We start from the raw sequence: 27,370 nt of genomic DNA, 5'->3' as shown, positions 1-27,370 counted from the left end.
ACCCCTCCCCGCCCACCAACGCCTTTTCTTTTATTCTGAGGGAGTTGCAGGAGAGAAAGCGAACTGACAGAGTTCCAATAGCGTAGTTGTTAGACATGGCAGGGCCGCTGTGGGCTTAACTGCTGGCTGGAAAACTTCATCTCACATCCCCCTGCTCCTCCTCCTCCTCTTTCTCATTCCCTCCTTTCTTGCCTCCCTCCCTTCTTACTCGCGTCTTCCCCTCTGGTGGTCCTGCAACTCCAATCACTCTGGTCTTATTACCAGAGAGTAGGAACTCACACACTCACACACACAGACACAGTGGCTTTTCGTTCTTCCCATTACGAGAGCATGTTCCTCGCTGCTGGGGACCGTCAGGTACGCTTGATTCAGCTTTTTTCCCGACTTACTTTCGTTCTGTCTCCTTTTGCTAAATCTTACTCTCTCTTTGTGTATCTGTCCCTCTTTCCCACCTTTCCTCTTCCTTCCTTCACTTTCCTTCCCTCTCCCAGACAGCCAGGGGGACAAATTGGCGCCCGGCTGAGCTAAATGTGCCTGGTGCTGAGAGCCAGATGGTACTGGCAGAGGGATGGAGGGAGCGAGGGATGGATGCTACTGAGAGATGGAGCGTCTAAGCCGTGGCGTGGCACAGCAGCGTGGGGGGCCGCTAGCTTTGCACACTAATAATCTATTAGTGCTCAGGGGCCTAGAAGCTGTGCACAGGCCCTTGCCAGGGGCCAGTCTGACCTGCGCACAGCTTTGGTGAAGAGTCCAAACGGGAGGACATACAGGAGCGGGGATTATGGAGTGACTGCTGTGGAGTGAAAAGAAAGAGACTGACAGATGATGTCAGGATGCAGCGGTAGAGGAAGAGAGGATAAGAAAGGTACAGGGATAGGTGTGATGTCAGTCAGCTGCTGTGAAGTAGATACGCTGTTAGACCTACTTCTCACTTCTGAGTTGTTTTTCTCCATCTCAAAATTATGGACGTGACCACAATAATGAGCAGAAACTCTCTGACGGTTCTCCCAAAAACATTTAGGCAAAGGCATGCAATTTATTTTTTACACTTTGGATCTTATATTTGTACTTTAGGCCATCTTTTAAATCATTAAAATCAGCGTACTGACCAAGTTAATTGCTGAGATCTGGGAATGAAACCAAAACTGCAAAAAAGTGTAACAAGGCAAGACACACTATCAGTCAGATGACCACACAGGTTTTAGTCAAGCCCCCTGGTTAGCCCATTGACAGGGACAACAAACAAACATTATCTAAAACGTCCATCACAGTTTGACATAACTTAACATGGACATGCAGGTACTACAGATGCTTTAGGTTACAAGGCTACCCACTAATAAAGTGGTTTAAATATTGTAGAAAAGCTTTTTTTACATCTCACATTTTGGTCATCAAACTACTCAAACATCGTTCTCCATCTGATTTCACCGCATTTTTCAATCCCAGCACATAACTTGGTGAGTTCAATGTCATCATAACAAAATGAATTGCTGGGCAAAGAAGTAAGACTCAATTAATGAAGCGACAACATTTTTCTTTAAAAATGGCTTTGGTTTATGTGAAAATCTTATCAAGACAGAAGGTATTCAGAGCTCCCATTGGCTCATAGGGGTTAAGATACTGACCGTGAGGCACAATATCTCAGCTGCAAATCTATGATTGCTCCACTGTATGTAGTAAGGGCTCAAAATGACCCGAAATGCAGAAATAAGACGAGAGATGGTTTGCGATAGGAAAAGTATAACTCTCTCTCACTGTCTTGCTCTCTTTCCACTCTCTTACAGGCTATCTTGCTGACATTCAGCTGCTCACTTCATGCTCCACTTTCCTCCACATCAACCTAAATTCCTGTATTTGATGCTTACATAACACATAGCATACGATTTGGGCTTCAGCAGCAGACCAATGAGATGTGGTAATTTTTCATCTGACTTTGCCCACCCTCTTCAATATTCCCCTATCATGGTGCACAAAGCTGCCTCAGCCATTCATGCATAAGCAACCCGAGCTGCAGGCGCACTCGCTCACACACATACAAACACAGACTGAGGACGACATGTAGGATGTGCGTGCTGACATTTAAGAAAATACAGTATGTGTTATTGTTTCTAGGTGGCTGCAAATCTGTAGGGCTGCAAGCAATGAGTTTTCATCTCCCGATAATTATGTTGCTGCGTGAATGAATTGATAGGTCCACAAAACATAAAAAATGACATTCACAGTCTCACAACAAAACAAACGGTGATGTCTTCAGATGTCTTTTTTTTCTGGTTCATCCAACACCAACAGTCCAAAATATCAAAATATATGATTTACCATAATGTAAGATTAAGAAAAGCAGCGAATTCCCAAATTTAAGAACATAATACCATCAGATTTTTCTCTTGAAAAATTCCTTACTGAAGCAATTTATTACCAAAATAGTTGGTGATTAATTTCCTCTTAATGGATTGCCTTGTTGAAAGTGTGCATGTGTAGTCATAAACTCCATATACCGCACAGGAGAATCTTGGAGTTCTTCTTCTTTTCTTTGCAGTCTAACATATATTAGCTTTGACACTCATTCCCTCTCACACCGTACCTGTAAACAAACCACAGCTCTGGTGCAGTACAATATGGCTGAGTATCAAGCCTGCAAGGCTCTGCTGGCCTTGGTTCAAGTAGTGTGAAATACCCTGCTCCGTTTTAGCCGACCCAACCATTACCACAGTAATGAGGGTATTAAGTCTATATGAATATTCATTGCAATACTGGTAGTGATTACGGTCTGAGATCAGCTTCTTTGTCCTTTATTAAAGCTAGTGATACATATAAACAAACATCGAATTCCCACTTTTGTTGCTTGTCTTAAGTTTTCTTTGGTGCTCTGAGTACTAAATCATACCTTGCCCTAGTTATTACAATATATTTTGGGAGGAATTTATATCAGACCAGAATTTTTTAAGTATATGTAACTCTTGTTCTCATTAATTTGACTTACAATGTACGAGACAAAGAATACCTGACTTTGTATTTATAATTTCCTCACCACATTACAGCAGAACTACTCCTCAACCCGTCTTTTATTCCTGCAAATTTTCATCATAAAATATCACATAATTACATTCGGTTACAAGCCGAGCACGACTAAATCTTCATTTGGACCAAATGAGTCCCACGGTCCACACTCCATATCAGGACAAAAACAAGCCAAGTAACACAGAACCCCATGGTCACTGTAACAGAGCTTCAAAGGTCCTCTGCAGAGATGGCTGAATCTGCCAGAAGGACTGCAGAACTCCTTCAATCAGGCCACCATGGTAAGATGGCAAGGAAGACAACCTGCTTGGATCTGGCAAAATGATATTTAAAGGACTCTGAGAGTGGTTTTGGGTAAAACTCCAAGCCTTATGTGTGGCAAACTCATAGCATCATGCTAAGTTGTTGCTTCTCAGCAGCAGGGACAGGGAGAGTGGTCAGAGCCGAGGGAAGGATGAATGAAGCCAAATAATACATAAGACAGTCATGAGAGAGTAAAGTGGCAACTACACAAAGCATTCAGCAAGACAATGATGGAGTGGCTTCAAGACATGTTTCTGCCCAAACTTCAATCCTACAGAACACCTGTGGAGAGCCCTGAAGATGGAAGTTCACAGAAACTTCCAATCCAACCTGACAGAGTTTGAGAAGATCTGTCAGAAAGAATCAGATAAACTTCACAAATCAGGAGCAAAGACGATTTGAAGCTGGACTTGCTGCCAAAGATGTTTCTACAAAGAAGTAAAACAATCGTTTTTTAAATGAACGATTTCAGTTTTTGATTTATAATACATTTGTAAATGTTGCTAAAAGCAAGCTGTCACTTTGTCATTATGGGTTATTGATTGAAGATTGATGGAAAACAAATATTTTTTTTCATTTAAAATGAATTTGACAACACAATAAAGTGAAGGGGTCTGACTGTTTTCTGAAGCGACTGGATGTCATAATACAGATGGAGGGTGCTTTGAAAAACAGTGAGCACTGTGTCATCTTGCCTCCCATGCTAGACAGTGTTGTGCTGCAGGCGAAGGTCAGCTGCAGGAGTAGGCGGAGACGAGAACTGTCTGAGGGACCAGTTAATGGACTCGTGGGTTACTGATGAGTTTGATAAACAGAGTGTGAAAGAAGAGGGAGCAATAGATAGAAGATGAAAGCAGAAAGAATAGTTGGAAGAAATAAGAACAAATAAACGGAAAGATGCAGAGAAACAAACACTGAGGGTGAACTATTGGCACATTTAGAAGATTCACCGACTTTATAACTTCGTTACTTTAAGCAGGACAAGGATGGAGACTCATAAACTCAGAGGCACGGAGCTATGTGTGTTTATGTGTCTGCACAAGGGTAAGCCGCAATCAGTGCTGTGAGAAGTCAGAGGACAGGTCCGTGGTATGTGTGATGTCAAGTAAACAACCAAACTTTCCAAAGCTTATTTACATGTGTGCATGTACTATCGGTGTGTATCGGATATCAGTGGCGACAGAGAGGGAGGAATTTTGAAACAGAGACACTTGTTTTGGAAGGGCAGTGAGGTGTGTGTGTGTGTGTGTGTGTGTGTGTGTGTGTGTGTGTGTGTGTGTGTGTGTGTGTGTGTGTGTGTGTGTGTGTGTGTGTGTGTGTGTGTGTGTGTGTGTGTGTAAGCCTTTATCTCTGTGTATTTGTATGCTGGCTAAAATAGCAAGTGTTGTGTCTGACTGGAACAGGTGTCCAAACATCACAACACATACTCTCACTGTCACACATACACACACACACAAACGCACGCACACACGCACGCACACACACACACACACACACACACACACACACACACACACACACACACACAGACACAGACAGCATCACAAATTTATCTATCTATATATCCATTGATCCATCTGATAACATATAGAAGTATATACATAAATAAATCCATTTAAAAGAGTGATGGGTGAAGAACACCTTGTTTGGAAACATGGTGTTCACTCACTATCTGTCCTCTCTGCATTACAAACACACACACACACACACACACACACACACACACACACACACACACACACACACACACACACACACACACACACGCTTGCTTTACGACACATCTCTTTTGACAGTGTCAGAACAGTTTTCTTCACACAGAAATGGAACAATGTGTTTGTGTGTATAATATAACCATCCATGTGCATGCAAGCGTGCATGCCTGTGCGTTTAAATCCTGATTTGTCTATGGGCGAGCCCATCTCTGAGGGCTGTATTAGAGGCATTATGCACTGTAATGGGCTGACATGTTAATCTGAAACTCTATTCTCTGTAGCTAATGAACATATCCATCCTCGTCTGTGCGTGTGTGTGTGTGTGTGTGTGTGTGTGTGTGTGTGTGTGTGTGTCTGTTTATGTGTGTGGTAAAATGGCTATGTTGTCCCATTTTTATGACGCTGCTGATGCGAACATAAATTTGAACATTGATGCCAAGGTGACAGGGGTTTATGTATATTTTAACAACGCAAACACTGAGGAGCGCAGAATTTTGAAATGCTCACGCAGTTTGTTTGCACATGTGTGTTTGAGTGTGCATCTTTGAAAGGAGAGACATAGATCTGACAGTTCTGGGTCAGACCAGTCCCATGGAGTCAGGAAACCTACAAAAGACATAACAAAACACAAACACACACACACACACACACACACACACACACACACACACACACACACACACACACACACACACACACACATACACACACACACACACACACACACACCGAGTAGGTGAAGATGACAAATGTTTGTTAGGCAAAAGAAAAGAGTTCTTAGATTGGGGGGGTTGCACTGCCGTGCCAACATACATCAGTGTGCCCCTGAGGAGGGCGGAACACATATGCGAAGAAAAACACTGCTGACTGGAGGGCTACACAGCAGAGGTGGCAACACAACACAAAACTGTGATGGTGTATTGTAGTCGAGGGAATAAACACAGCCGCGAATCAGCCTAATTACCACTGACACATATAGAATAGTGGGGTCAGGAGCACTGCCAAGCGCTACAACGTCGCTCTAATGTATTCATCACACCCCAACTTGAGATATCAGAGACAGCATGTTATTTCTTCCACACTTCCCCCTTCATCATTACAAAATGCACTCTGCAATTTCCAATAATGCATCAGGGCCAGACAGGCCTCATTCCTCAGCTGAGCAAAGCAAAACTGAGCAGAAATCAATCTTAGCTGAGATTTTCTCTTTTCTCTGGATTGCTTCATCCACAGTCCGTTGCATCATCTCCCCACTCTGGAGATGACCACTGGTGGGTTTGCCATGTGTGGTGCTCACGGGTGTGTGTGTCTGTGGTTGGTCTGGGAGAGGGAGTGAGAGGCAGCCTATGGATGTGTACGCCAGTCATACATGTCTGCATAATGTCCCTGAGGTCTGTGACTGTGTAACTAATAGTTGTATTATTACTAGAATAAAACATTACGCTGAACCAAGCAGGATTAGAAAACAAGCATGACAGCCGCTTCCCACTCGCTCATCTCACCCTCGCTGACACACACATTCACACACAAACGCATGCAGACATGCAGGCATGTGTGGAAGCAAGCAGCCCAGGGCCATGTACACTTGCAAGCAGCCATGTTTCTTTCACAAGAGGCTGCAGCGAGCCCGACATCGTCAGCATGGTGCTCTTCCTCGCTCTCCCTCACACACACACACGAACACCGTGCTGTGACATCATGCCACACATTTAGACCGGCGGGTCAGAGGGTAGCACAGCTTTATGTGCTGAGGCTTCCTTGTCGTCATGCTCAGTGACTGCAGCAGCCCCATTTCAGCTCTCTTTCCTCTCAAATACACATCCGCACACACAAAGGAGACATGAAAGATTTACAATCAACTCCTTTTAGTCCCATAACCACTGACAGGATGGTCACCGCACACGGAGGCAGCTCTACCCTCCTCTCTCTCTCAGCAATTGTCTCAGACCTAGCAAGTAAAAAACATCTACTTCCCACCCACCTTTCAACCTACTACATCACCGTCCTTCCTACTAGACATTTAGATCCTCCTTTCTGGCACGCTGCCACTTGTGAGCTTTTGAACTTCAGTTATTCTCACTGCGATATCCCAGGACATGAAGGAGTGTTAGGAGGGCTTCCCCAGCAGATGTTTCTCACAAAGAAATCTTAGACCATGTAAGTGTTAAATTAGATTTTAAAGCACTGACCATTTCAGGAGAGTGCCTCAAAATCTGCTAATATAGAGCAAGACCAACTTTGCTCATTGAGCCCTCACCATGTCATTAATATGTGCTTTTGTGGTGCATCCTCTGAATCAAATTTCCATTAAATGAACACAACCCACTTAGCCTGGAGTTTTCGGGGTCAAAGAGTTGTGGGGTCCAACTGGTTCACTCAACCTGAATTCAAGAACATCACTAATAATAATCCCCTCATAAACCTGCAGTATAGACAGTTCGATTCAATATCATATATCATAAGAAATGACTAATTATGCAGAGGATGCTACTTTTCTAGGAGGAAACCAGGGCTATCTGAGCCCACACCACGTCCAGACCCTCCCCCTTCAAAGGCGGCTGCTCCTCACCTGAGGCAGCGCGGCGTTGATCTGCCGCTGGAGCACGTCCCTCTCGTGCAGCGCCCCCTGCAGCTTGGTCTGAGACTGAATGAGCGTCTCCTGAGTCTCCCTGAGGGACTCCAGCAGCTTGTCTCTCTCGTCCAGCATGTTGACCATCAGCTGCTCGAAGTTGGCCTCCTGGTCAGAGCCGTTTGGGACGCTGCCGGTGCCTCTCGGAGGACCGGCCGAGTCTCCTTCGTTGATGGTCGGCATCACCTCGCACATCATCTTCCCTCCTCTGTGGTCTGGGCAACGTTACAGGACCGCGTCGCTGTCGGGATTAAGAGGGGAGATGTGCGGGTCACAAGCCTGATAAATAGACTTACATTAACTGATAAGAGGGCCTATTAACGCCCCGTAGCAACGGACCACCACAGCAACCGTATACGCACCTTATTCCCACCATATTATATTTCTCATGCATCAAACGCACTCTTTAGCTTTCTATCGCCATACCTAATCAGAGTGACTGAAATGACGAGATGATGGTTGACCTTTCATCCATATCAACCGGCGTTTTTTCACCCCGTGAGCAGATCCGCCCTGCCCGGCGCGCCATGCACTCACATGTAGAAATCCCGGCGTGATATGATTGACAGCTCAGAGATATACTGGTACGTTTGGAGGGGTGGTGCCCGCGAGCACGACGGAGATCATAGTACATTGGCAGAAAAAAATAATAATAAAAAAAAACAGATAAAAAAAAAAAAATATCCGAGGGAGATCGGCGTCCTTATTCCTGTGGAGAGTGAGAGCGGGTCTTATCTGCATCCGCCTTCTCCGCTTCCATCTCTCCACACCGCCACCGAAACGACGCTCACTCCTCCCACACACAGCCAGTCGCTCTGTCACAGACACACACTCGCGCGCTCACGGACGCACGCACGCACACATACACACTCGGGAATTTGCAGTTGTCACTACCAGACTACAGCTCTGGAAATAAGGGACCAACTCCCCACTATCAGCCTGTAAGAGCCTGCACCATATGCGCCTGCAGACCAGAGGACTGGAATTAGCTGGACGGTCATTCATGTCATCCAGAATTACCATAATCCTCTACAGTGACCTATGGTTGTATCATGCTACAGCTGTTTGCAGCGATTTGAACCTGAATTGGTGAAATGTAATTAACTTTACACATCAGCGCCACTGAGCACGTTCCTGGCCTGACGGCTGCTGGCCTGACGGCTCCTGGGACATGATGCACGTTCCGGTGGCATCAGCTTGACCAAGCCAAAGAGGGAGGTGGCGCACCTGAAGTGCGCAGCGCACCCTGCAGGATCTGAATCGAACCCGAGAGGTTATCAATCGCAGAAAGGGCAGAGAAACAGGCGTCACTCTGTGCGGTTACACTGTATTGCACATGTCTACCACCCTGAATGATCAATACGGACAATGATGAAGAGCTATTGGCTACCTCATCTACATGTTTCTGGGTGTGTTGCAGTGGTTGTTTGCTCTGATCTTAAATAATGTGAAACTGCACTAATAACGTGCCTCTCAGTTGGGTACAGCCCTTGTTGCTCTGAGGCTGTAGAAGGACACGTAGACAGACTCCTGTGACCATGGTGGCATACAAAAATATCCACTGTCCAAAATCTCCCTTTATTCATGGTAATATATGTTTTTCTTGTCACAGTAAGTGACAGGAGGAAGCAGTTTCTGGGGCTGCTTGGTGGTGAAAATGGGGGATTTGACTTAAATAATAGAAGAGTCTTGGGAGATCTCCCAATTGCTTGACCTTTTAACATTTTTATGTTTTTTAATGTTTATTTCTGGTGACTTCATTGTGCAATATTGTGACTTTCACCCATTATAAGCTAATATTTAAAAAAAAAAAAAAAAAAAAAAGAAAAGTATCCAAAAAGGTGCATTCTCAGGTAAAACAGTGTTTGAATCATACACAAGCAGCAGTGCTGATATAATTAATAATAACTTTGAGAATGTGATCAATATAGCCTACTTTTAAAAACAACAAGCTTGTTTGAACACAATTGCTGGACATAACTATTTATTCATGATGCAGTAACCTTTGGACCGGGCCAAACTACAGGACAACAATTCTTCTTTCCACATTTGAATTATAATTTGAATAGTAGTTTTAAATCAATTCTGTTCTTTTTAATTTTGTTATTCTTGCATTAACTTATAGAAAAGATGTAGTCCTCACGCCTCCTTTTAAATCATCCATGAGCTTTAGTGATATGGAACTCCATAGCTGTCCCAAATCACCATATTGAAATCCATAATCTGTGTTAAATTTAAAGGAAAATCAGAACTGAAACATGACTGGATGAAAGGTCTCATCTCAAATAGAGAGACACATAGCAATAGCCTGCATGTAAAAGTGGCAACCAAAGATAACACACTTACTGAGCATGGTCAGATTTGTATTTAATGTTGAGATGAGGCTCTGTAGACATTTGCTGACTGGTATAAAAGTAAAACTGGATGTCACTGAGATAACAGATAGATAATCTTACAGAAGGATAACTCACAGGCAACTTAATTGAACCCACAGAGTTCTAAATCAAATGTATTCTGTCGTCTATTTTCACCACCCAGAGTATGAATGAGGTCAGAACCCTTACTAATATTTAAAAACCTGAAAAGTTAATGAACTTCTTTGTGCCACAGCTCATTTAACTCAAATTAATTTGTCATTTCGATACCTGGACAATCACCAATGTTCTATATTTTCTTTCTCGGGCTTCCGCTCACCGTCTAAAGACATGCATGTTGGGTTGATTGGTGATTTTAAATTGCCCGTATAGGTGTGAATGGTTGTTTCTGATTTGATCCTGCGATGGACTGGCGACCTCATATTTCACCTTTAATGCCAGGCATGCTTAGAGTTGGTCGAAGCTGTGATGGTTATATGTCGCCCCCTCGTGGTCATACTGATTCTCTGCGAACCCACTTCTGTATTTAAGATGTATAAACTTGATGTATATTTTTCAGAACACGCACTTTTAATAAAACTAGTAGTATTTCAATTTGAGCTCTGTATTCTTAACTCTCTGACCGCAACGTGAAAAGAAAAGAATTTATTCGGGAGGAAAAAAAATTCCAAATTTGTTCGTTCATATTTAGATTTTTTTTTTCACTTCTCAATACATATCAGTATGATTCCTTCATTTGACCTTAGTGGACACTTGCAAAAATGCCCATTCATCTTTTTGCCAGTAATTAGGCTCGTAGGATTAATGAAAAGAATTGATGAGGACAATGAAGTCATTTCATTTTACATTTGTGATCTAAAGTTTATTAAAAACTGACTGGTGTAATTATAAGGAGTTTTCTTAATTTGAAAGTAAGGGTAATGCTTGCTCAGAACTTGTTTTGTAGGCCTACATGATTTTCAAGACTCAATTTAAAGCCAAATTACCACCATCGATGTGTAAGTGGGATTGTTTTTAACTCTCAATGGTGGAGCTAATGGGCTAGAAGAGTAACAAAGAAAAGCAATCTTATTCTTATTACAAAGGATGAGAGATCTTGTTACCAAGAGAAAACCTTGTGGATCGTTTCCTTCAAGGTGAAATCAATATGCCCTGACTGTGAAAATGAATAGAGGTCATAATAAATTAGACTCTGTTGACGCTCCAAACCTGAGACAGCAAAGAGCTTGATGGACGCTCTGATGTCTTTTCTGGCATGACAGTGACAAGTAGATGAGCTGATAATACAAGTGGCAGAGAAACCATCCCATGATAGAACTTCAGGGAAGCCAAGCAGGTGGCAGACTCCTCAGAAATATTCGGAGAAATTATTATTTTTTCTTTTTTTTTTGCTTGATCTAAAGTCTACCGTTTGGTGAATACATTAGTTACAGTTAGTTTAAAATAATGGATGACTCAGTTTGGTCCTGACACAATAGCGCAACGTTCATCATTACCGTCAGATGGCAGACCAAAGCTGTGCAAGGGGAAGGCGCGACAACGATACTCTCGCGATAATTGCAGTGTTACGTCATTCCATGATGGCTGAAGATCCTGGCGGAACACTTTTTAATTTCTCTGTCATTTTTACTTCTTTCTCTTTACCTCAGCTTGCCATAGAGCCATGGCAGGACTCACAGCCCCGTTAAGTGTCTACAGATCATTGGTGTCGACATGCCCAAGAAAGGGAACCGAAAACGGCTGAAATTTAAGGCCGGGGACGTTTGTTCGGAATCAGGTAGGTTTAGCTAGCAAGCTAACCTTCCTACTGTTAGCACTCTACTCTATTGAACTAAATCCAGGTGGTGTTTTTTTTAGTTTAGTTTTTCAGGAAGTCAGAGGCAATGCTACAGGCATTTAAATGTCAGCACTGGCTCCGGTCTCTATTAATTTTAGGGTTCTGAGATTAAGATGTATCCTAAGGAAAATGCATTTTGAAATCACCTGACACCCGGAAGGATGACTTTATATGGTGTGGCATTAACACTTCAAAAGAAGAGCTAACTGATAGGAAAGCCTCCTGTCTTCTCCCAGTCACCGTTGCTGATTACGCCGATGCCGACCCAGCCGTTGTGAAGTCGGGGAGGGTGAAAAAGGCTGTTGCAAATGCGATTGAAAAAGAAGGTAAATCTGTTTCGATGGACCGACATACACGCCTTCGGTTTGACCAACTGAGGTCTTTCCTGTCTGACAAAGTAGATCCATGTGCTAAACTTAAAACCTGTGTTTCAGTAAAATTACTCTGCGGCCTGGAAGCCTCTCAGGGAGCCGTAGAAGAGGTCCTCTCGTCTGCTGTAAGTGCCACAGCAGACGCTTTGGAAAGCAGTGATGACCTAGACCCCGAGGAAGACGGAGAAAATGAAACTAAAGTGGTCCGCAAAAAGAAAAACAAGAGGAGAAAAGGTTTATTCTTCTTTTCTTTCTTTTTTGTCTTTGCGTACATACTTGAAAACATTGTTAACGCATGAATGATTCATTGTTTTGGGGGCTCAGTTATCGTGGTATTCATGGTGATGTTTGCCTGTTAATCTTGCAGAAAGCAGTGAGAGCAGCTACGGGGAGGATTATCCAGTGGACATCTGGTTGGTGCTCTCCTCCTATATTCGGCCCCAGGATGTGTGCAGATTTGCTCTGATCTGTAGGAATGCCTGGACAGTCACTTGTACTGCAGCTTTTTGGACCAGACTCTACAGAAGGTGAGATGCTTTTTAATAACTTTTGTGTGTGCAGTTATTGATTAAAGTATTTGGCTCTTAAAAGAAGAGTTTTTCTCTTGAGGTTAAACAAGAGTACTTGAGTGGAGTATCCTTACTGAAAGGCATGACAATTACAGGAAACGGCAATGATGCATTCTGACTGGATTTTATTTGGTGGGTTTACTCTTTCCATTTGTGGTCAATTTGTGGACCACATGAGTAACTCAATAAATAAGAGCTGGAGGAAGTGTTATGGCTGGAGAAGGAGGCTCCTGCTGTGTCACTGCCACATCCATGCTTTCATTTTTGCTCTGTGATTTTTAAACTCCACAAAAATAACACATGATTCTTAGAATATTTAATAACGTGCATTTAATGCCATCATTTCTTGTTGAACTGTGAGTATGTATGTATATATATATATACATACATACATACATACTGTCTCTGTGTTTTAAAGACACTACAGGGTGGATGTTGATCTGCCGTGTCGTCTGCAGCCTGAATCCATTGACAGGATGCGCTGTCTACGAGCCTGTGTGATTCGCTCCCTTTTCCATTTGTATGAGCCGTTCAGCTTGCGTGTGTCAAAAAGTCCTGCACTGCCAGAATCTACGCCGACTACCTTGCTCAACTCTAAGGTAAAATAACGGATATGTTCCTTCAGTTATTGTGTGAATGTGTTCAGGGTAGAGTAATATTTTGTTTGTCTTTATTTTTCCATCCCTTATCTGATTGCGTGTGGCTGGCATTTGTGTACGACTCAAGGTTAATCCAGCCTGTGTATAGCCTTCTTAGAAATACCAGTTATCCACGGCAATTTCAGACTTGAGGAGACGAGGCAGCACGAAGGGACTCAGAAGTTAAACTTGCATTTATTGGAAGGTCCTTTGGTGCCGTGTTTTTCTTGACTGAAAGCCCCACCCATAACAAATGGCGCATGGTTAGACACCTAAAGGTTAAACGGAAAATGCATATTTCTTCTTTTATCATTTTCCTGACATGAAAGGAAGAAACCCAACTATGCATGTTTGTCTCCCAGCTTCCCTTTCAATGTGGTAATGTGTGTTTTATATGCTTATGTTTTCCTGTTTTAGTGTTTACTCTTCTGGGTCAAAAAGATATCAGGGACTCGACCAGAGACATTGTGGGAGTTTAACTTCAAATTTTTAAAGCAGGTAACTGGCTTTTTTTCTTTTCTTTTTAAAGTGCCTCCATTTCTTTTCCATTATTTGAGCTTCATAAAAAGTTGGTAAGGGCCTGTTGCTGCGGTCATGTTTATATTGTGAGTGTTTCTCTGGTCATCTCTCTCCCAGCAGGGACACGGTAAGAATGGTTGTGCCAACTCCTTGCGCTTGCCACGACAGTATGAAGATGTTCACATGAACTCGAACTCCGACTGCTACATGCTTCAGGTCACCACCCTCAACTTCATCTTCACACCTGTAGTCATGGGCATGACGCTGACCCTGGTAAGAGACTCTTGGTTTTTGGCAACTAAACTCTTTTCTTGACTCTTTGCATGTTGCCCTGTAGCTGACCTGTGTTGATTTTGATAGATCATCAAGAGTTTTTAATAGGCAAGGAGATTAATGTTGCTAATTAACATTTGTATATATTAAAATACAGTTCTACTGAGTTAAAGTAACTCTGTAGTGTCTTCCTCAACCAATCAGTGGGACATTGTGTTTTTATTTTATCATAAAATGTCTAATTCTTCTATCAGTTGAGTGATGCTTAAGAGCAGGTAGAGCTCTCCATGTTGATAGAAAACTTGTTTTGCAAAATGTGTAGGTCACATAAAACCTCACAGTTGAATGAAGACAGAGAAGCACAGTCCTGAGTCAATCATGTCAAAAAAAAAAATCAAAATCTTTCCACATTTTTTTGTTAAGGAACGCTTAACGATGTTCTTCCATTGTTTTTACTGATGTTAAGCTTTAGCCCTGATTGTCTTCTGAACCGAGTATTAAACTAACTCTTTTTTTATTTTTTCTTTCTCCTGGACTAATGAGAAAAATGACCTCCTCAACTCCTTCCCTAATCTGCACTCGTCTCTCCCTTTCTCTCTCGTTCTCACAGTTCACAATCAATGTAAGCACAGACATGCGCCACCACCGCGTTCGTCTCGTGTTCCAGGACTCGCCGCTCCAGCGGGGTAAGAAGAGGGGGGATCAAGGTGGGACTCAGGTGGTGTTGGACCCCGTACAAAGTGTGAGGCTCATGGACTGGTGGCATCCTCAGTATCCCTCCTTACCCTAAACATTGGAGTCCCCGGTCACTTCAAGAACCCTGCTGTTAGCTCATTGCACTCATAAAACTCAAAAATACTCAATGAGCCTTGGATCATGTTCAGATACAGATTTGTTTTTTGCACATACACATTGTGATCCTAATTCTTAGGGCTGTTTGAGAAAGCGAACATTGTCTGGCCTGAAATGAGAAGCACATCCCATTTCGGCCCAGCCGTGCACACTTGGCAAAGAGGGATGTGTGTATGTTGTGCTTCCACCAGTATTCTACACAGACAACATTGTTGCATGTTGAACATACATGTGTGACACATTTTCTTGAAGAGTTCCTAAAGTTCATGGATAGATGGATTACCAGGGTGGAACATTTTTACTTCCAGGGGCTTGTTTCATGCACACTTGAGAAGTTACTCTATAAAACCTTGATTTAGCGTTTGGTTTGAATTTTGACAATGTTGCAAATACATTTTGAGGCAGCCTCACTTTGTATTACGTGGATATTAATGACTGCCCTGCACTGAAAGGGCCAGAGATGATTACCTCAGACATCGGCTGTTGATGTGGGCAAAGTTTCTTTTCTTTGAAGCGTTTCTTGGCTAAAAAAACCATCTTAGCTGTCTTCTTGCTTATGTGTCTTTCACTGCCACTTGCATATTTTGACTCTCAACTTTTTAATGGTCCAAAGTGTATAAAGTGGTCCATTTCTGTGTGTTGAATGTAAGTATGATTTTTTTTTGCTCGATAATGGGGCGGGTGCTACCATTGACATTGATTTATCCGTCTTTTAGACATAGTCACAGTCATTTCACCTGGACTGACTTGCACATTGACTGTTCCTACAGTATACAAGGAAGGAAAAAGTCATTAGAATAATCCACTTGTGGTAATAAAATTATAGTTGATAGTGTTATCTTATCGCAGAGGACAGCAGGATGTTTCTGATTAGCAACTGGTGATTGTTTTAGTGTGTGGTCTAGTTTATCAAATAAGAATTCATTCATAAATATACTCATCATGCCTTCATTAAAAACTGCCCATTCAAAGGTCTCCTGTAGTGTCTCTGAAATGTTCGTGGACAATATATTATTTTTATATTTGCTTCCCTCTTATGGTCGTACTGGGTATTACCTGTGTTAAAAACAAATTACAGTTTTCTCAGCTCCAACAATCACTGGATGGTCATTCTTCACTTCTCTGAATACTTTTTTTCCCCCTCAGTGTCAATATGCTATATACATTTCTGAAACTTGGAAAAAAACAAAACACTATTGAGAAAAACCAGCAGAAACAGACCCTACATTAGGTGGTTTTATGTCTGTAATGTAACTATAAAAAGGGCATAAATGTGATAATTAAAAATGCATAGACAACATGTGGACCGTGTGACTGAAGAAGGTGAGGAAGATCTTGCATACATAAAACCACATTGTTTGCCCTCAGAAACACCAGGCCACTTCTCCGAATAGTGAAGTGCGATGTCGCTGTACAAGAACAAGAACAAATTCTCACTTAAAAAAAAAAAACCCTGAGCATAAAAGTGACACAACAATAGAAAGAGTTCCTCTGGCAGTGTTTTGGTTCCCTGCTGTTCTGCCTAGAACAACACAGCCTATGTTTTATTTAATTTCACTGCTCTGACTACTGCAAGCTCTACATTTCATTTGACATTTGTTTTATATATTTTAATAGTAATGTTTGGACAATTGTTTTGGACAAAGTGTAGATTTACAGGTGGCTTAGAATACTCCAACCCATAGCAACAGTGTTGATTGCTGCTTCATGTTGTGGTTTGCAAATAGCCTGAAATAAACCAGCAGCCAGATGACAGATTGAATAGAAATGCTTTAGGGAATATCAATTTTCCAAATTGTTATTAACTGTCCCAGCATGTTATTTATGCCTACTTGACATAATCTTATAACTTAAACACTGTTCCCACAGCATGTTTTGTTAAGGATCAAAAAAATATTCAATCTTTTACATTTGGCTGTAAATAAGAATTTCAGGGATATTTCCAAGCTATGAACACAAGAATAACGTACCCATCAAACCAAGTTAAACAATAGAAAAGTCCACTCTATGTAGGTTACGGTTTATTTAGTGCGTGCTCTACATTCTTTTATATTATATGTCTGAAGTGCATGCATGATCTTCAAAACTCCCCTAGCAGTCAACAGGCATCACGTCATCACCTCAAAATACCGCAGTCTGTAGAGGTCGAGAGTAAACTACATTTCCCACAAGCCCATTTCCGCTTTTGCCATTGGTGGTGGCACAGGTGACCACAGACGCTCCAAGTTGTGACAACATGACCGTCAAAACGAAAACAAATTAGCCACCGAGGTGGCAGCGGCTGTACACACCGCGTCAGTTCGTGGGGATACAGAGAAACTTCAAATTCGTGTTGTTGTTGTTGTTGTGTCCCTTTTGAAGCGCCACTTTTTTTCTCCAGAGAGTTTCCGCAGGGCTTTTTGGTATCAGAGCGCGGAGGAGTGGGCACGCACTTTTCCTGAAGCCGACTCTTTACTTCGTTCTGTCTGACCTTCAGAGCGGGTAAGTTGTATTTCAGCACTGTCACTGATCTCCAGCTTCTGTTAAAACAACACCACCTCCACCTCGGGAAACCCTGCGCGGATTCATTTGAACTGCGTATTTCTTACTTTTCATGGAAAGTATTGTGATTTATCGACCTGAAAATGAATTCATTAAAGTTGAGGGTTTTGTTTTTTTTAGGAAAAGAAAGGCACAACTTCGTTTTGGTTACTTTTTGAAAAGAGTCACGCTAAAAACTAATATTTCTGCTTTGTAGTCAGTCATGTGCATGCTTACAGCCACGTTCATATGGCTGCAAGCATCACAAATTATACAGTACTTACGGAATATTTTGTTATGAATCTGTTCAGAACATTTGTGGAAACACAAAGTCATGAGAAAAAAAAAATCGAGATCAAATCGTTATCACATGTTCAGATGTCATTTCCAAGTTTATTTTTCTCAGTTTATTTCGAGCAGCTATTTGGATTTTTACCAAATTGAAGACAGATTTAAAACTAAAGAAACTGCTTTTCTTTTTGATAAAGATACCACTTGTAAATCATAATGCACCGCTTTTCCCCTTTAACTGTCTTGTGGAGGCCTGCTGAGAGCTGCCCCTCTTGCCATTTATAAGCTGCAGCCAGGCCAGTATCAGTAACAACACCTCAGCCCCGGGGTATGCTGCTATGTATAAGCTGTGACCGTAAACTGCACAGACGGTTATACACCGCTGCTTATTCAAGTACTTTGCTTGGAAGTCCTGCGTGGTGCCAACATAAAAATAATGAAGGCACCACTGCGTATTTACGCCCCCCTTGTCTCCCGGCTGCATAGTGGGCTTTAGTTCCATGAGTTTATTATTAGTGTGTGCGTGTGTTGAGTGGAAAGTATAATTTGTTGTGCCTGTTGCTGTCCGGTAATGCAAGGTCAATATATGATTCATAAGACACTTTCCTTGGATTTGGCTGCCATTGTACAATGAAATACATATTTTTCTGGGTTGAATTTCTGGGTGAATGCGGATTTGAGGATTTGAGCTGTACTGACTGTCGAGTTCTAACATGACTCCCTCCTCAGGTAGTTTGTCTGGAATCTGTATAGCACGACCTACATGTCTCCTCAAAATGTGTGTGCCTCCTTATGTCACGCTAGCCAAGTGTAAACCCCGTTCCCTGACCCCTGACCCCTGACCCTCGTTCTGGCCTCATCAGGTCCGCTTGTGACCGACAACAGCGTCTTTATTTACGAGCTTCTGCTTACGGCCGTAACTTGTCTACTTTCATTCTCAGTGCTTTTCTAAGAAATTTCCTTTTGAGACGTGACCATTAGCGTTCACCCAGTGGTTTAGAAAAGCTGGAGCTTAGCCATCCTAATGATTTAAAGTATACGACTGTTTATGACAAAAATTGTGAATGGTGGGTTTTAGGGATGGAAAACCAGATGTTAGACGTGGAGAGATGATTGCTGAAGTGTTCCTGTTGATTGTGCTTCTCCTTGAATCACTTCCAGTAAAATGAGCTTCGCACGGAAGTTGCACAGCATCACTGAGGTCACGTTTTGTGGTGAAACATGGATTTATCTGCATTGGTTTCAATATTAAAGACTAGATACTGGAGAGCACGAGAACCTCCATCTACAGGTTGTTCACTGTTTCCGTAACAGATGGACAAACTCAGATGATCGTGGTACATGAATGTGACCAGATCCGGCTGTAGGTCTGTGGAAATAATGGGTTTTTAAATGCATTCGCATAGTTTGAAACTTTTCTCCCCGTGTTGGTGTTCGGGTCGTCACTGGTGCTCTTTTTCACTCTGCGTCTGCCTCCCCCTGGTTACTGTGAATCCATGAATGGAAACACTTCTGTTGTGTAACCAGCAGCATTGGCACGCTGTTTAGCTATAACTAATGCAGTGCTACCACATGTCAATGAGCCAGTTTGATTGAATTATTGTCTTGTAATTTTATCACGCGCCTTTTAGCGTGCTGACCGAAGGTTCATAAGAATGCCTCTGAGCTAAAACCCTGTCAGAGAAGATATAGTGGAGATATAGGGTATCTGCTGCCTGATACATAACACAGTGTTTGAGGTAACCTTTAGTTAAAAGACTAAGTTTGAAAGTAATAAATAGTTGTGTGAGAGGAAATATATGCAAGTAACCAGGAAGTTTGTGTGTGCAACTCATAACAAGCCGGTGTTCAGTGTAGACACATCGGAGAATGGGACAGCTGCACATGGAGGAACCAGCGGGGTTACAGAGTGCACACAGTATGAGAGGGGCTGGGGTCAGTAAACACACTGAGCTGTGAGGTCACTGTCAGCAAGGTTAAAGGTCACCGGCCAATATGTGGAGCAGCGGCGTTGCCTGATAGACTGACTTCACTCTCACAGCTGCAGCTTTGCTCAGATGGCCAGCAGATGTAAACAGTATCGAGTTGAGCATAAAAGTGTCACAAGAGAGTTGAACACATTAATTAATGTCTCAATTACCGAACTGCTGCTTATATTCAGACCTTTCTGATCCTGTTTTGTGTTTGTGGATGTCTGTATTTAAATGTGCGACTTAAAAAGTGCACAAATTAGCACAAGCATTGCATCCTGTGTGTGTGTGTGTGTGTGTGTGTGTGTGTGTGTGTGTGTGTGTGTGTGTGTGTGAGTGTGTGTGCGCGCGTGTAGGGGTCAGATTTTCTGCCTCATTGGGCTCATGTCCGCCTGGAAGTGTCGGTGATGGGATTAATTTTCTTCATGTAAACAGAGGCAGGCAGCCGTGTGCACAGAGGGAAACACACACACACACACACACACACACACACACACACACACACACACACACACACACACACACACACACACACACACACACACACTCACACACTGCCTGGGTTCAATGGATGTACTCTAGTGTGAAAGAGCATCAGGTGTGTGTAAACACGGCTTCATCCGTTCGCCATATGGCCAGATCTCCGGTGACCTGGTCAGTTTTCTTGCTGCTTTGTGACGAGGCCAGATAAAGGTGTTTGAGGAACTGCCTTCGTGGTGCACTGGATTTCCCTCCAAAATAAAAACCAAAACCAAACAGACTACAGTATACGTTTGCTGCTGAAGCTCGGACTTTTTCAAGAAAACCATAGGAATGACAGGTTGGCATGTGCTACATGACAACATGACCCATGATCTGTCAGAGGTGAGTGTGGGTGGGACCACTTAAGGCATGTGCTGAATGTGTGACTCCACTTCCTCATCTTGTCTCCACTCCGCTGTTTCATATCCTCTTTTGACAGACAGACGGTAGTGACGGTCTCGCTCAGTCTGTCGTTCTTCTGTCAGAGTGGTGCTTCATCTGCATCTGTGATGCAGCACACACGGCAGCTGCCTAGTTCTGTGTGTTTGGACCGTTTGCTTGTTATTGTGAACTGCGGGTGTCATTTGTAGTTTGTAGATGTGGCTCTCTCAAACCTCGTCTCTTTGAGAGGCCCACAACAAATGACACTTGATGTTTGTATTTTCTTATAGATGTTTACCAGTTGTCTCAGGTATGTATTTTTTTTGTGGAAATATTAAAGACACTAAAATGTTAAATTATCTTTAAAATGTTCACAGAAAAGTACGTTAAATATGTCTTTGTCTTAACAGCTTGTTTTCCTCACGCAAAACAAATGAATAATGAAAATGAAGTAGTTCCACTTTTGTACACAAACCTTTTAGATGATGTGCATTGCAAAATAGAAAATTTGATTTATAACCTCAATGGAGCTCTGAAGATTTGAGATGTGTTTCCTGCTTATATTTAACTCGTGCACAAACTCTTTCTAATTGAATAGTCTGCACTGCAGACTGAACAGTTTTTCTAAATAGGAAAGGGACTTTCCTGCACAGTGCTGACTGCTCCCTGAATAGTAAGGCCTCTGGGCTCCTCTGGGCTCCTCAAACAGGTTTTCACAGTGTAATTCCAAGTATTTTTTTTTAATTGACAGTGCTTTAAAACTAATGGTAATAGAAACAGAAAGGCTGTTCTCTGTCAGATTATCCCTTTTTAAAAACAATTCTAGTCTGGTTTCAAGGCTTTGAACAGACAAAATGAACTCCTGTGAGAATGTTAAATGACCCATTGATTACTGACTCAAGATGCACATAACTGTGCCAAATATATTCATATTGGATTATGGTCTGCCTTTTATTATGTGCACCATGACTTAGTTATTGTCTTTGATATATGGCTGGTACTAATGCTGGAGCCCTTGGATTGGTTTTAACCTGATGTTGACTGTAGCTTTTCATTTACGTCAGACAATGTTTAATCCACCTCAGTTTACAGTGTGTTGAGGTTCAAACAGACCTCCACCTCGGACCACATCGCTTATCAGGTTTCTACTTGATCATTCAGAAGTAGAATATGTTCTTCCATTTATGTTGATGGTGCTTAATTTACAGTTTAATTCAACTGTTGCTGTCGCCCGGTGGGACAGCTTATTCTTCTGTCATCAAATCTGCTTCCATCATTGACCCTGAATCCAGCCTCGAAGTCCTTAAACCCTTCTCTATACTTTCATTTGTATCACTAATGAATTTAAAAATCCATCTTAAACCGTCCCTTTGAATGTCCATTTGAAATACAGATCGCAGAGTAACTAGACTGTTTTTAAGGTCTCACTGCGGCAGCACAGGAACTAGTCTTTGTTGCCAAGTAGCATTTATTACCCCAAATTATGTCTAGAATTTTATGTTGTATATTGTTTCAACAGAAATATATATTTATTGGCAAGTTGTCAAACACCACACCATTGTTTAGCAGTTCAAATGCCTGTTTACCAACTTCTATTAGATTTTAGGAAGAGAAAGAATAAGAAACTTCACTTTTTTTACTTTCAAAATTAGCATCAACATGTGACTTTTTAAAATGGTATGACAATCATGACTTTTTGATAGTTGTTAAAGTAGTACGTTATTAGTTTCTAACAATTTATATCAGGATGAAGAACTTAATTGATGTTCCTTTCTTTATTGATAGCCGTGCTCTTCTCATTTTTAGAACTTGGCCTTACAACCGTACTCTGCCCAAGTTTATTGTCATTTTTGTTAGATTATCTCTATCTCTTTGTTAGAGTTAGTTTGGTACAAAGCAGAATCATCTCGTATACTGTGATACATGTGTATACTCTATAAGACTGTGTGTGTGTCTGTGTGTAGAGACACAACATTTAATTTAATCAAAAACAGACCCCTTATTTGGTGCCCATTGTCCCATCAAGGATGAAAGTAGGAGAAAGAGAGAGACAGAGATGGCCGATGAGAGTGAGGGGAAGTGGAAAGTTTTGTAGAGGATCAGGTCTGGGTGTGTGACTGCCAAAGGGAAATTCATTTTGTTTATACATTTGTGTGTGTGTGTGTTATCTCCCTCCTCATCTCCTGAATGCCTTCCATTCCATTTTCCCCGTACATGGTGACACTCATCCGTGCAACGAGAAATGTTGCATGGCTGGTTGGTTGGATACTTGTCTCTCTCTCTCTCTCTCTCTCTCTCTCTCTCTCTCTCTCTCTCTCTCTCTCTCTCTCTCTCTCTGTATCGCGCACACACACACACACACACACACACACACACACACACACACACACACACACACACAGTCTCTGTTGTTTACTCAGTGTTAATAGCTGATAATTTATATGCTCCTAATAGAAATAGGGGGGTCTAAAAATAAACAACTCATGGCTTGCTGCATTGTGATTGGAACATCTTCACATAGTTACCTGCAAGCTGTAAATCCTGACATATTTTTCTGTTTTAAAATGTTCTACCATTTATTCATGCAGAGATATCTTTCAGGTTATTATGGCACATTATTGCCTCTTTGAATAATTTAATAGCAGCGATAGCAGGTGCTGTTATTACACCACAACAGAAAGCTTAATACTCATGCACACAGCTTGAGGTTACGTGAGGTCATATGATGTAACCTGTATCGCATGAGACCGTGTAAAGTGAGAAATTATAAATGATTTTTAATAAATAATAAGTTTAAGAGGATAATTGGTATAGAATGATTGGCAATATGTCTATAATATTTCTATTTGATGTGATGCCCAAAAAAAAACATTATTTTACTTGTCATATTTCAGTCTTTGTCAGCAGCATCAGAAACAGTAGCTTCTGATACAGTGTGTGCTGCACATGATACAGATTTACAGAAAATAATACAGACAAAAAGTTGGAAAAACATATTTACCCGCAAATCCACATTTCAATGAGTACATTGTAAACCCAATGCCTACTGGTGTAGCTATAATTTGTCTGATGTATTGACAGCACTGTTTGTCCTACTTGATAGTGGATAGCCTTAGGTTAGCATAGCTGGGTCAAATTTTCTCAGACATATCAACACAGTTGTTTGACACTCTCAGTAGAGCTACAGTAGTGGTCTTTATACATAGTATTTTGTTTGCAACCTCTTGGCAGCCGTGGCAACAGAGGGGGCTAAACAATGGGGAAGTTGCCTCCCCGACAAGTACAGAGGGACTTGATTGGTGCGCTCTGTGTGTGTTTGTGGCCTTCTGTTCGTGTTTATGTGTGTGTTTGGGTCCTCGATAGCCCACTATCAAAGAGTACAAGGCTGTCTTGGACTCTGATTTCCCCTCCTACATATATGCCGTATGATTGGCCAGACTTGACAGGAACGCAGCTTCCCCAACCAATGAGCTGAGGGCCTTCAGGGGTCCTGCCCCCGGACCAAAATAACCCAGTAAATACACTGTGGGCACTATGAGAAGTGGAGCTGCGCCACTGCTGAATGCTTTGTGTGGAAACAAGGGATTCTTGTTAGCGGGGTCCTGCCGAACCACGATGGCCAGTGTTCTCCTCTGTTGTGATAGCGACTACTAGCTTTGTGGTTTGTGAGTTTGTCTATCTTCTTTCAGGGATGCAGGGTGGTGAGAGTGTGAGTCCAGAGAGACGGATAACTGGGTTAGATACGGTGATGGAAGAAAGAGGCCCTCTGACGGAGTGTTATTGATTTCAATACTGTAACACACTAACATCACACACAGACAATCCATCAGCGCAGCGCTGCCTCTTTGCTACGTATAACAGGCATTCTACACGCTTATTTAAAGTGTGGTTATGTGGATATATGTTTGACAATTTAATGCAGATTCATTATTAAACTGCTCACTCTGTATTCTAATCTGATGAGTTGACCTAAGGTCTACCAAGGAGGAAGTAGCTCTTCAAACTGTATGCCGTTCATCAAAATGTTTGGTAGTTAAGAATTTTCCTTGAGTCTCTTCAAGAAATATAAAAGACAATATGCACATGTTAATAATTGATTAGTTAAAAAAATATTTTACAAGTTTTTATTTGCCCTAGAAAGCTAACAGCCTTCTTATTTTGGACCAGTCCATGATACATTTGTTCACTATGCTGTTTAATAAAATTATTATGCATGAACTCACCACTAGGAGGTTCAGTGAAGGATAATTTCAACAAGGAGCGGCCGTATCTGTGTTGAGGTGTTTCTTTGTGTCTATGTGGCTATTGTTGGCGGAATGTACTTGTATGTATATGTTTGATTGAGCATCAAATATCGATGTTCTCGACTGGCTTCGAAAGAGGAGCCAGTCGCTGAGAAGTAAGCATGACTTCAGATGAAAAGTTGGAAAATTACACTTCTTGATTTTTGTCAATGAACTGTCAAAGTATATTAAAAAAGCCATATGAAACTAAACATTTGAATAACCTAAACACAGGTGTAACATTTGAGTGTGGCGCTAACGATGGATTCATGATATTTCACTTCTTTGGTTTCTTGCAGGGTAATTCTTGTGTCGTCACCTGCACAATGTCACAACTAATCAGTGATGTCTCCGAGACATTTATATCCACTTGTGTCAGTTGTTTGCTATCTGCTGTAATTAATTGCTGTGTGGTTGGTTGACCACGGCACATTTTTCTAACAGCATCCTGTGTGGGGGTTTTATATACTTCCTACTTCTGTTAAATAATGATCAGGACTTTTAGTATTTAGTACTGCTGTACCTTTTTATTATGAGCAGGCAGCACAGTGTGGAATAACCAACATTGACACAGCTATGTTCAGTCTTATTGCCATCTAAGCAGTTTGCAGGGTTTGTGTGTGTATATTTGTGTGTAACAGTGTGTGGGCGTGCCATTTAAAGAAGTAGATGTGCTGATTCACTGCCCTATATGTCAGAAAAACACACACACACACGCACGCACGCACACACGCACACACACACACACAGACCTGGTTGACGAAATAAGGAACTGGTCCCAGGTTTGTGTGTTTTTCTGCACACACATGTGTAGTTGTCACTGTATGTAAATGCCATGCACTGCTTTACAAAGGAGGCTGGGCTGAAGGAGGAGTTCCACATGAGAGAGAAAGAGAGAAGAAAACGGATCGAGGACTTTACTGGACACAGCGCTCTCCTTGTTGTCGCTCCAGACTGCGGCATTCAGGCAAATTTAGGGGAAGAGGAGGAGAGCGGGAGGAGGAGGAGAAGGAAGCTGAGCTGGTGGTTAGAGAGAGGGAGGAAGGTGACTAATAGTGACTGTCACTTAGCTGACTGTAAGTTGCCCGTTGGAGGGAGGAGTGGCGTCACAAACAGTGAAGCAGCATACGTGTGGAATAGTTGGTCGAGGCAGCAAACAGCGGACGGTGTCTGACAGGTAGCGTGTACATATCGACACGTGGAGGAGCAGCTTTCATCTGGATAAACTATGTTGTCTTCGGGATAGTTGGGGAGTTGCTGGTAAGAATCTTAACTTCCCACGTAGTGTACGATATGTGCCTGTGTCAGTGTTCATGCCTGGTTTTTGGCTGATGCCATCAGTTTGAACTCTATTCATGCTTATTTCCTGCTCGATCACAAATTAATCTGAAAATGTTTTTAGTTTTTAGATGCAGTGACAGAAGCAGCTTTGGGTAAATTGCTGTTGACAGTAAAGCAATTGTAACATATGGACTATGACCTTTCAGAAACAGAAATAGGATCCGGAGTCATTACTGAAATGTAATGATGGTTATTTGCAGCTAAGTAAAGGCACAAAGTGATGGTAGTGACTGTGTGGCCGTCTGGTGCAGACTCAGTGAAATGCAACCGTTATCCAACGCGAACTTGTGGGTCAAAATGCAATTACTGTAGTGATAAACTGAAGTCACACTGTTGAGAGGTCTTTTCTGTTTGTGGTGCTGTCAATAGGTTAAATAGATGCCACTACACCTGCGCTACCAGAGGTCAACTATGATGAGTGTGAATAGCTGCATGTGCATGTGTTGCAGTTATTTCTTCTCTATTTGCCTCGTGTGTTTACCACAGGCTGTTTTTATGAAACTAACCAGTTTGGTTTGACAGGGAATGGATTTGCTAATTCCAGATAAGACAACATACATTTTTCTTTTAATGTTTTCAGGTAGTGGATGAGAAGTGGTAATCGGCATCAAATCATCATGAGCTAATATTTTTCTCTCAAAGCATTCCTGAGTCTTAGAAATTGTGGTGTGACAGGTAGGTTTTGTTTCCCTGAGTTGCCTGCAGAGGAAGTTGCTTCACCGCTGACAAAACTTGGAGTTGTGAAAACTGATGGAATGAAAAGGGGAAGTGATGCATTGTGGTTATTACTGCTAATGCTGTTTTATTGTGTTTCCTTTGTCTCATTATGTTGTACTTTGATTAGCTGTTGCTGAAAGTGTGCTGATAACCCTTGGTTGTCCTTTTCCTTACGAGTTTCACATTCGTCTCTGCGATCTGTGGAGCAGAGCGAGCTGACGGCAGACGACTGAGCGGACGGATTCA

The 27,370-nt window shown here is 42.1% G+C and overlaps 3 protein-coding genes across 12 annotated transcripts in view; 2 read left to right on the top strand and 1 right to left on the bottom strand.

Moving 5' to 3' along the window:
• The window catches only part of ppfia4 (PTPRF interacting protein alpha 4), a 55,866-nt gene extending 47,417 nt beyond the window's left edge, over positions 1 to 8,449 (bottom strand). For 3 of the 5 annotated variants that reach the window (XM_069157029.1, XM_069157054.1, XM_069157062.1), the window contains exons 1-2: positions 8,092 to 8,449; positions 7,606 to 7,906 (exon numbers count right to left, since the gene is read on the bottom strand). In XM_069157029.1, coding sequence (XP_069013130.1) covers positions 7,606 to 7,863 — 258 coding nt within the window. In that variant the 5' untranslated portion in view covers positions 7,864 to 7,906; positions 8,092 to 8,449. Of the gene's footprint in view, positions 1 to 7,605; positions 7,907 to 8,027 lie in introns of all 5 variants that reach the window. The other 2 variants (XM_069157037.1, XM_069157045.1) reach the window with 2 other exon arrangements.
• A 3,178-nt stretch (positions 8,450 to 11,627) lies between these two features.
• On the top strand, positions 11,628 to 16,195 carry tmem183a (transmembrane protein 183A). 2 transcript variants are annotated; one of them, XM_069157001.1, is made up of 8 exons: positions 11,628 to 11,817; positions 12,114 to 12,203; positions 12,312 to 12,482; positions 12,616 to 12,775; positions 13,236 to 13,416; positions 13,873 to 13,953; positions 14,095 to 14,247; positions 14,858 to 16,195. In XM_069157001.1, the coding sequence occupies exons 1-8, from the start codon at positions 11,754 to 11,756 to the stop codon at positions 15,035 to 15,037; spliced, it is 1,080 nt and encodes a 359-aa protein (XP_069013102.1). In that variant the 5' UTR covers positions 11,628 to 11,753; the 3' UTR covers positions 15,038 to 16,195. The 2 variants fall into 2 exon arrangements, with proteins under 2 accessions (XP_069013102.1, XP_069013095.1); XM_069156994.1 differs by having other exon boundaries at positions 14,092 to 14,247.
• A 1,132-nt stretch (positions 16,196 to 17,327) lies between these two features.
• Positions 17,328 to 27,370, top strand: part of tfeb (transcription factor EB) — a 32,103-nt gene continuing 22,060 nt past the window's right edge. For 2 of the 5 annotated variants that reach the window (XM_069156986.1, XM_069156979.1), the window contains exon 1: positions 17,328 to 17,580. The gene's annotated coding sequence lies outside the window, so the exon portion shown is untranslated. Of the gene's footprint in view, positions 17,581 to 24,355; positions 24,449 to 25,887; positions 26,327 to 27,370 lie in introns of those variants that run through there. The other 3 variants (XM_069156970.1, XM_069156989.1, XM_069156963.1) reach the window with 3 other exon arrangements.

The sequence above is a fragment of the Embiotoca jacksoni genome, unplaced genomic scaffold, assembly GCF_022577435.1.
Source record: "Embiotoca jacksoni isolate LCO1_2020_lvr unplaced genomic scaffold, fEmbJac1.0.p SCAF_1, whole genome shotgun sequence".
Lineage (NCBI taxonomy): Eukaryota > Metazoa > Chordata > Actinopteri > Embiotocidae > Embiotoca > Embiotoca jacksoni.
Note: the sequence above shows the minus strand (reverse complement) of the source record. Positions and strands in the feature narration are given on the sequence as shown.

What these genes read in the sequence shown, in the direction of transcription:
- tmem183a (XM_069156994.1), top strand. Translation starts at nt 11,754, where the DNA reads ATGCCCAAGAAAGGGAACCGAAAACGGCTGAAATTTAAGGCCGGGGAC. An exon ending in AAATGCGATTGAAAAAGAAG is followed by an intron (nt 12,204 to 12,311) that starts GTAAATCTGTTT and finishes CCTGTGTTTCAG; the next exon opens with TAAAATTACTCTGCGGCCTG. An exon ending in TGGGCATGACGCTGACCCTG is followed by an intron (nt 14,248 to 14,857) that starts GTAAGAGACTCT and finishes TCGTTCTCACAG; the next exon opens with TTCACAATCAATGTAAGCAC.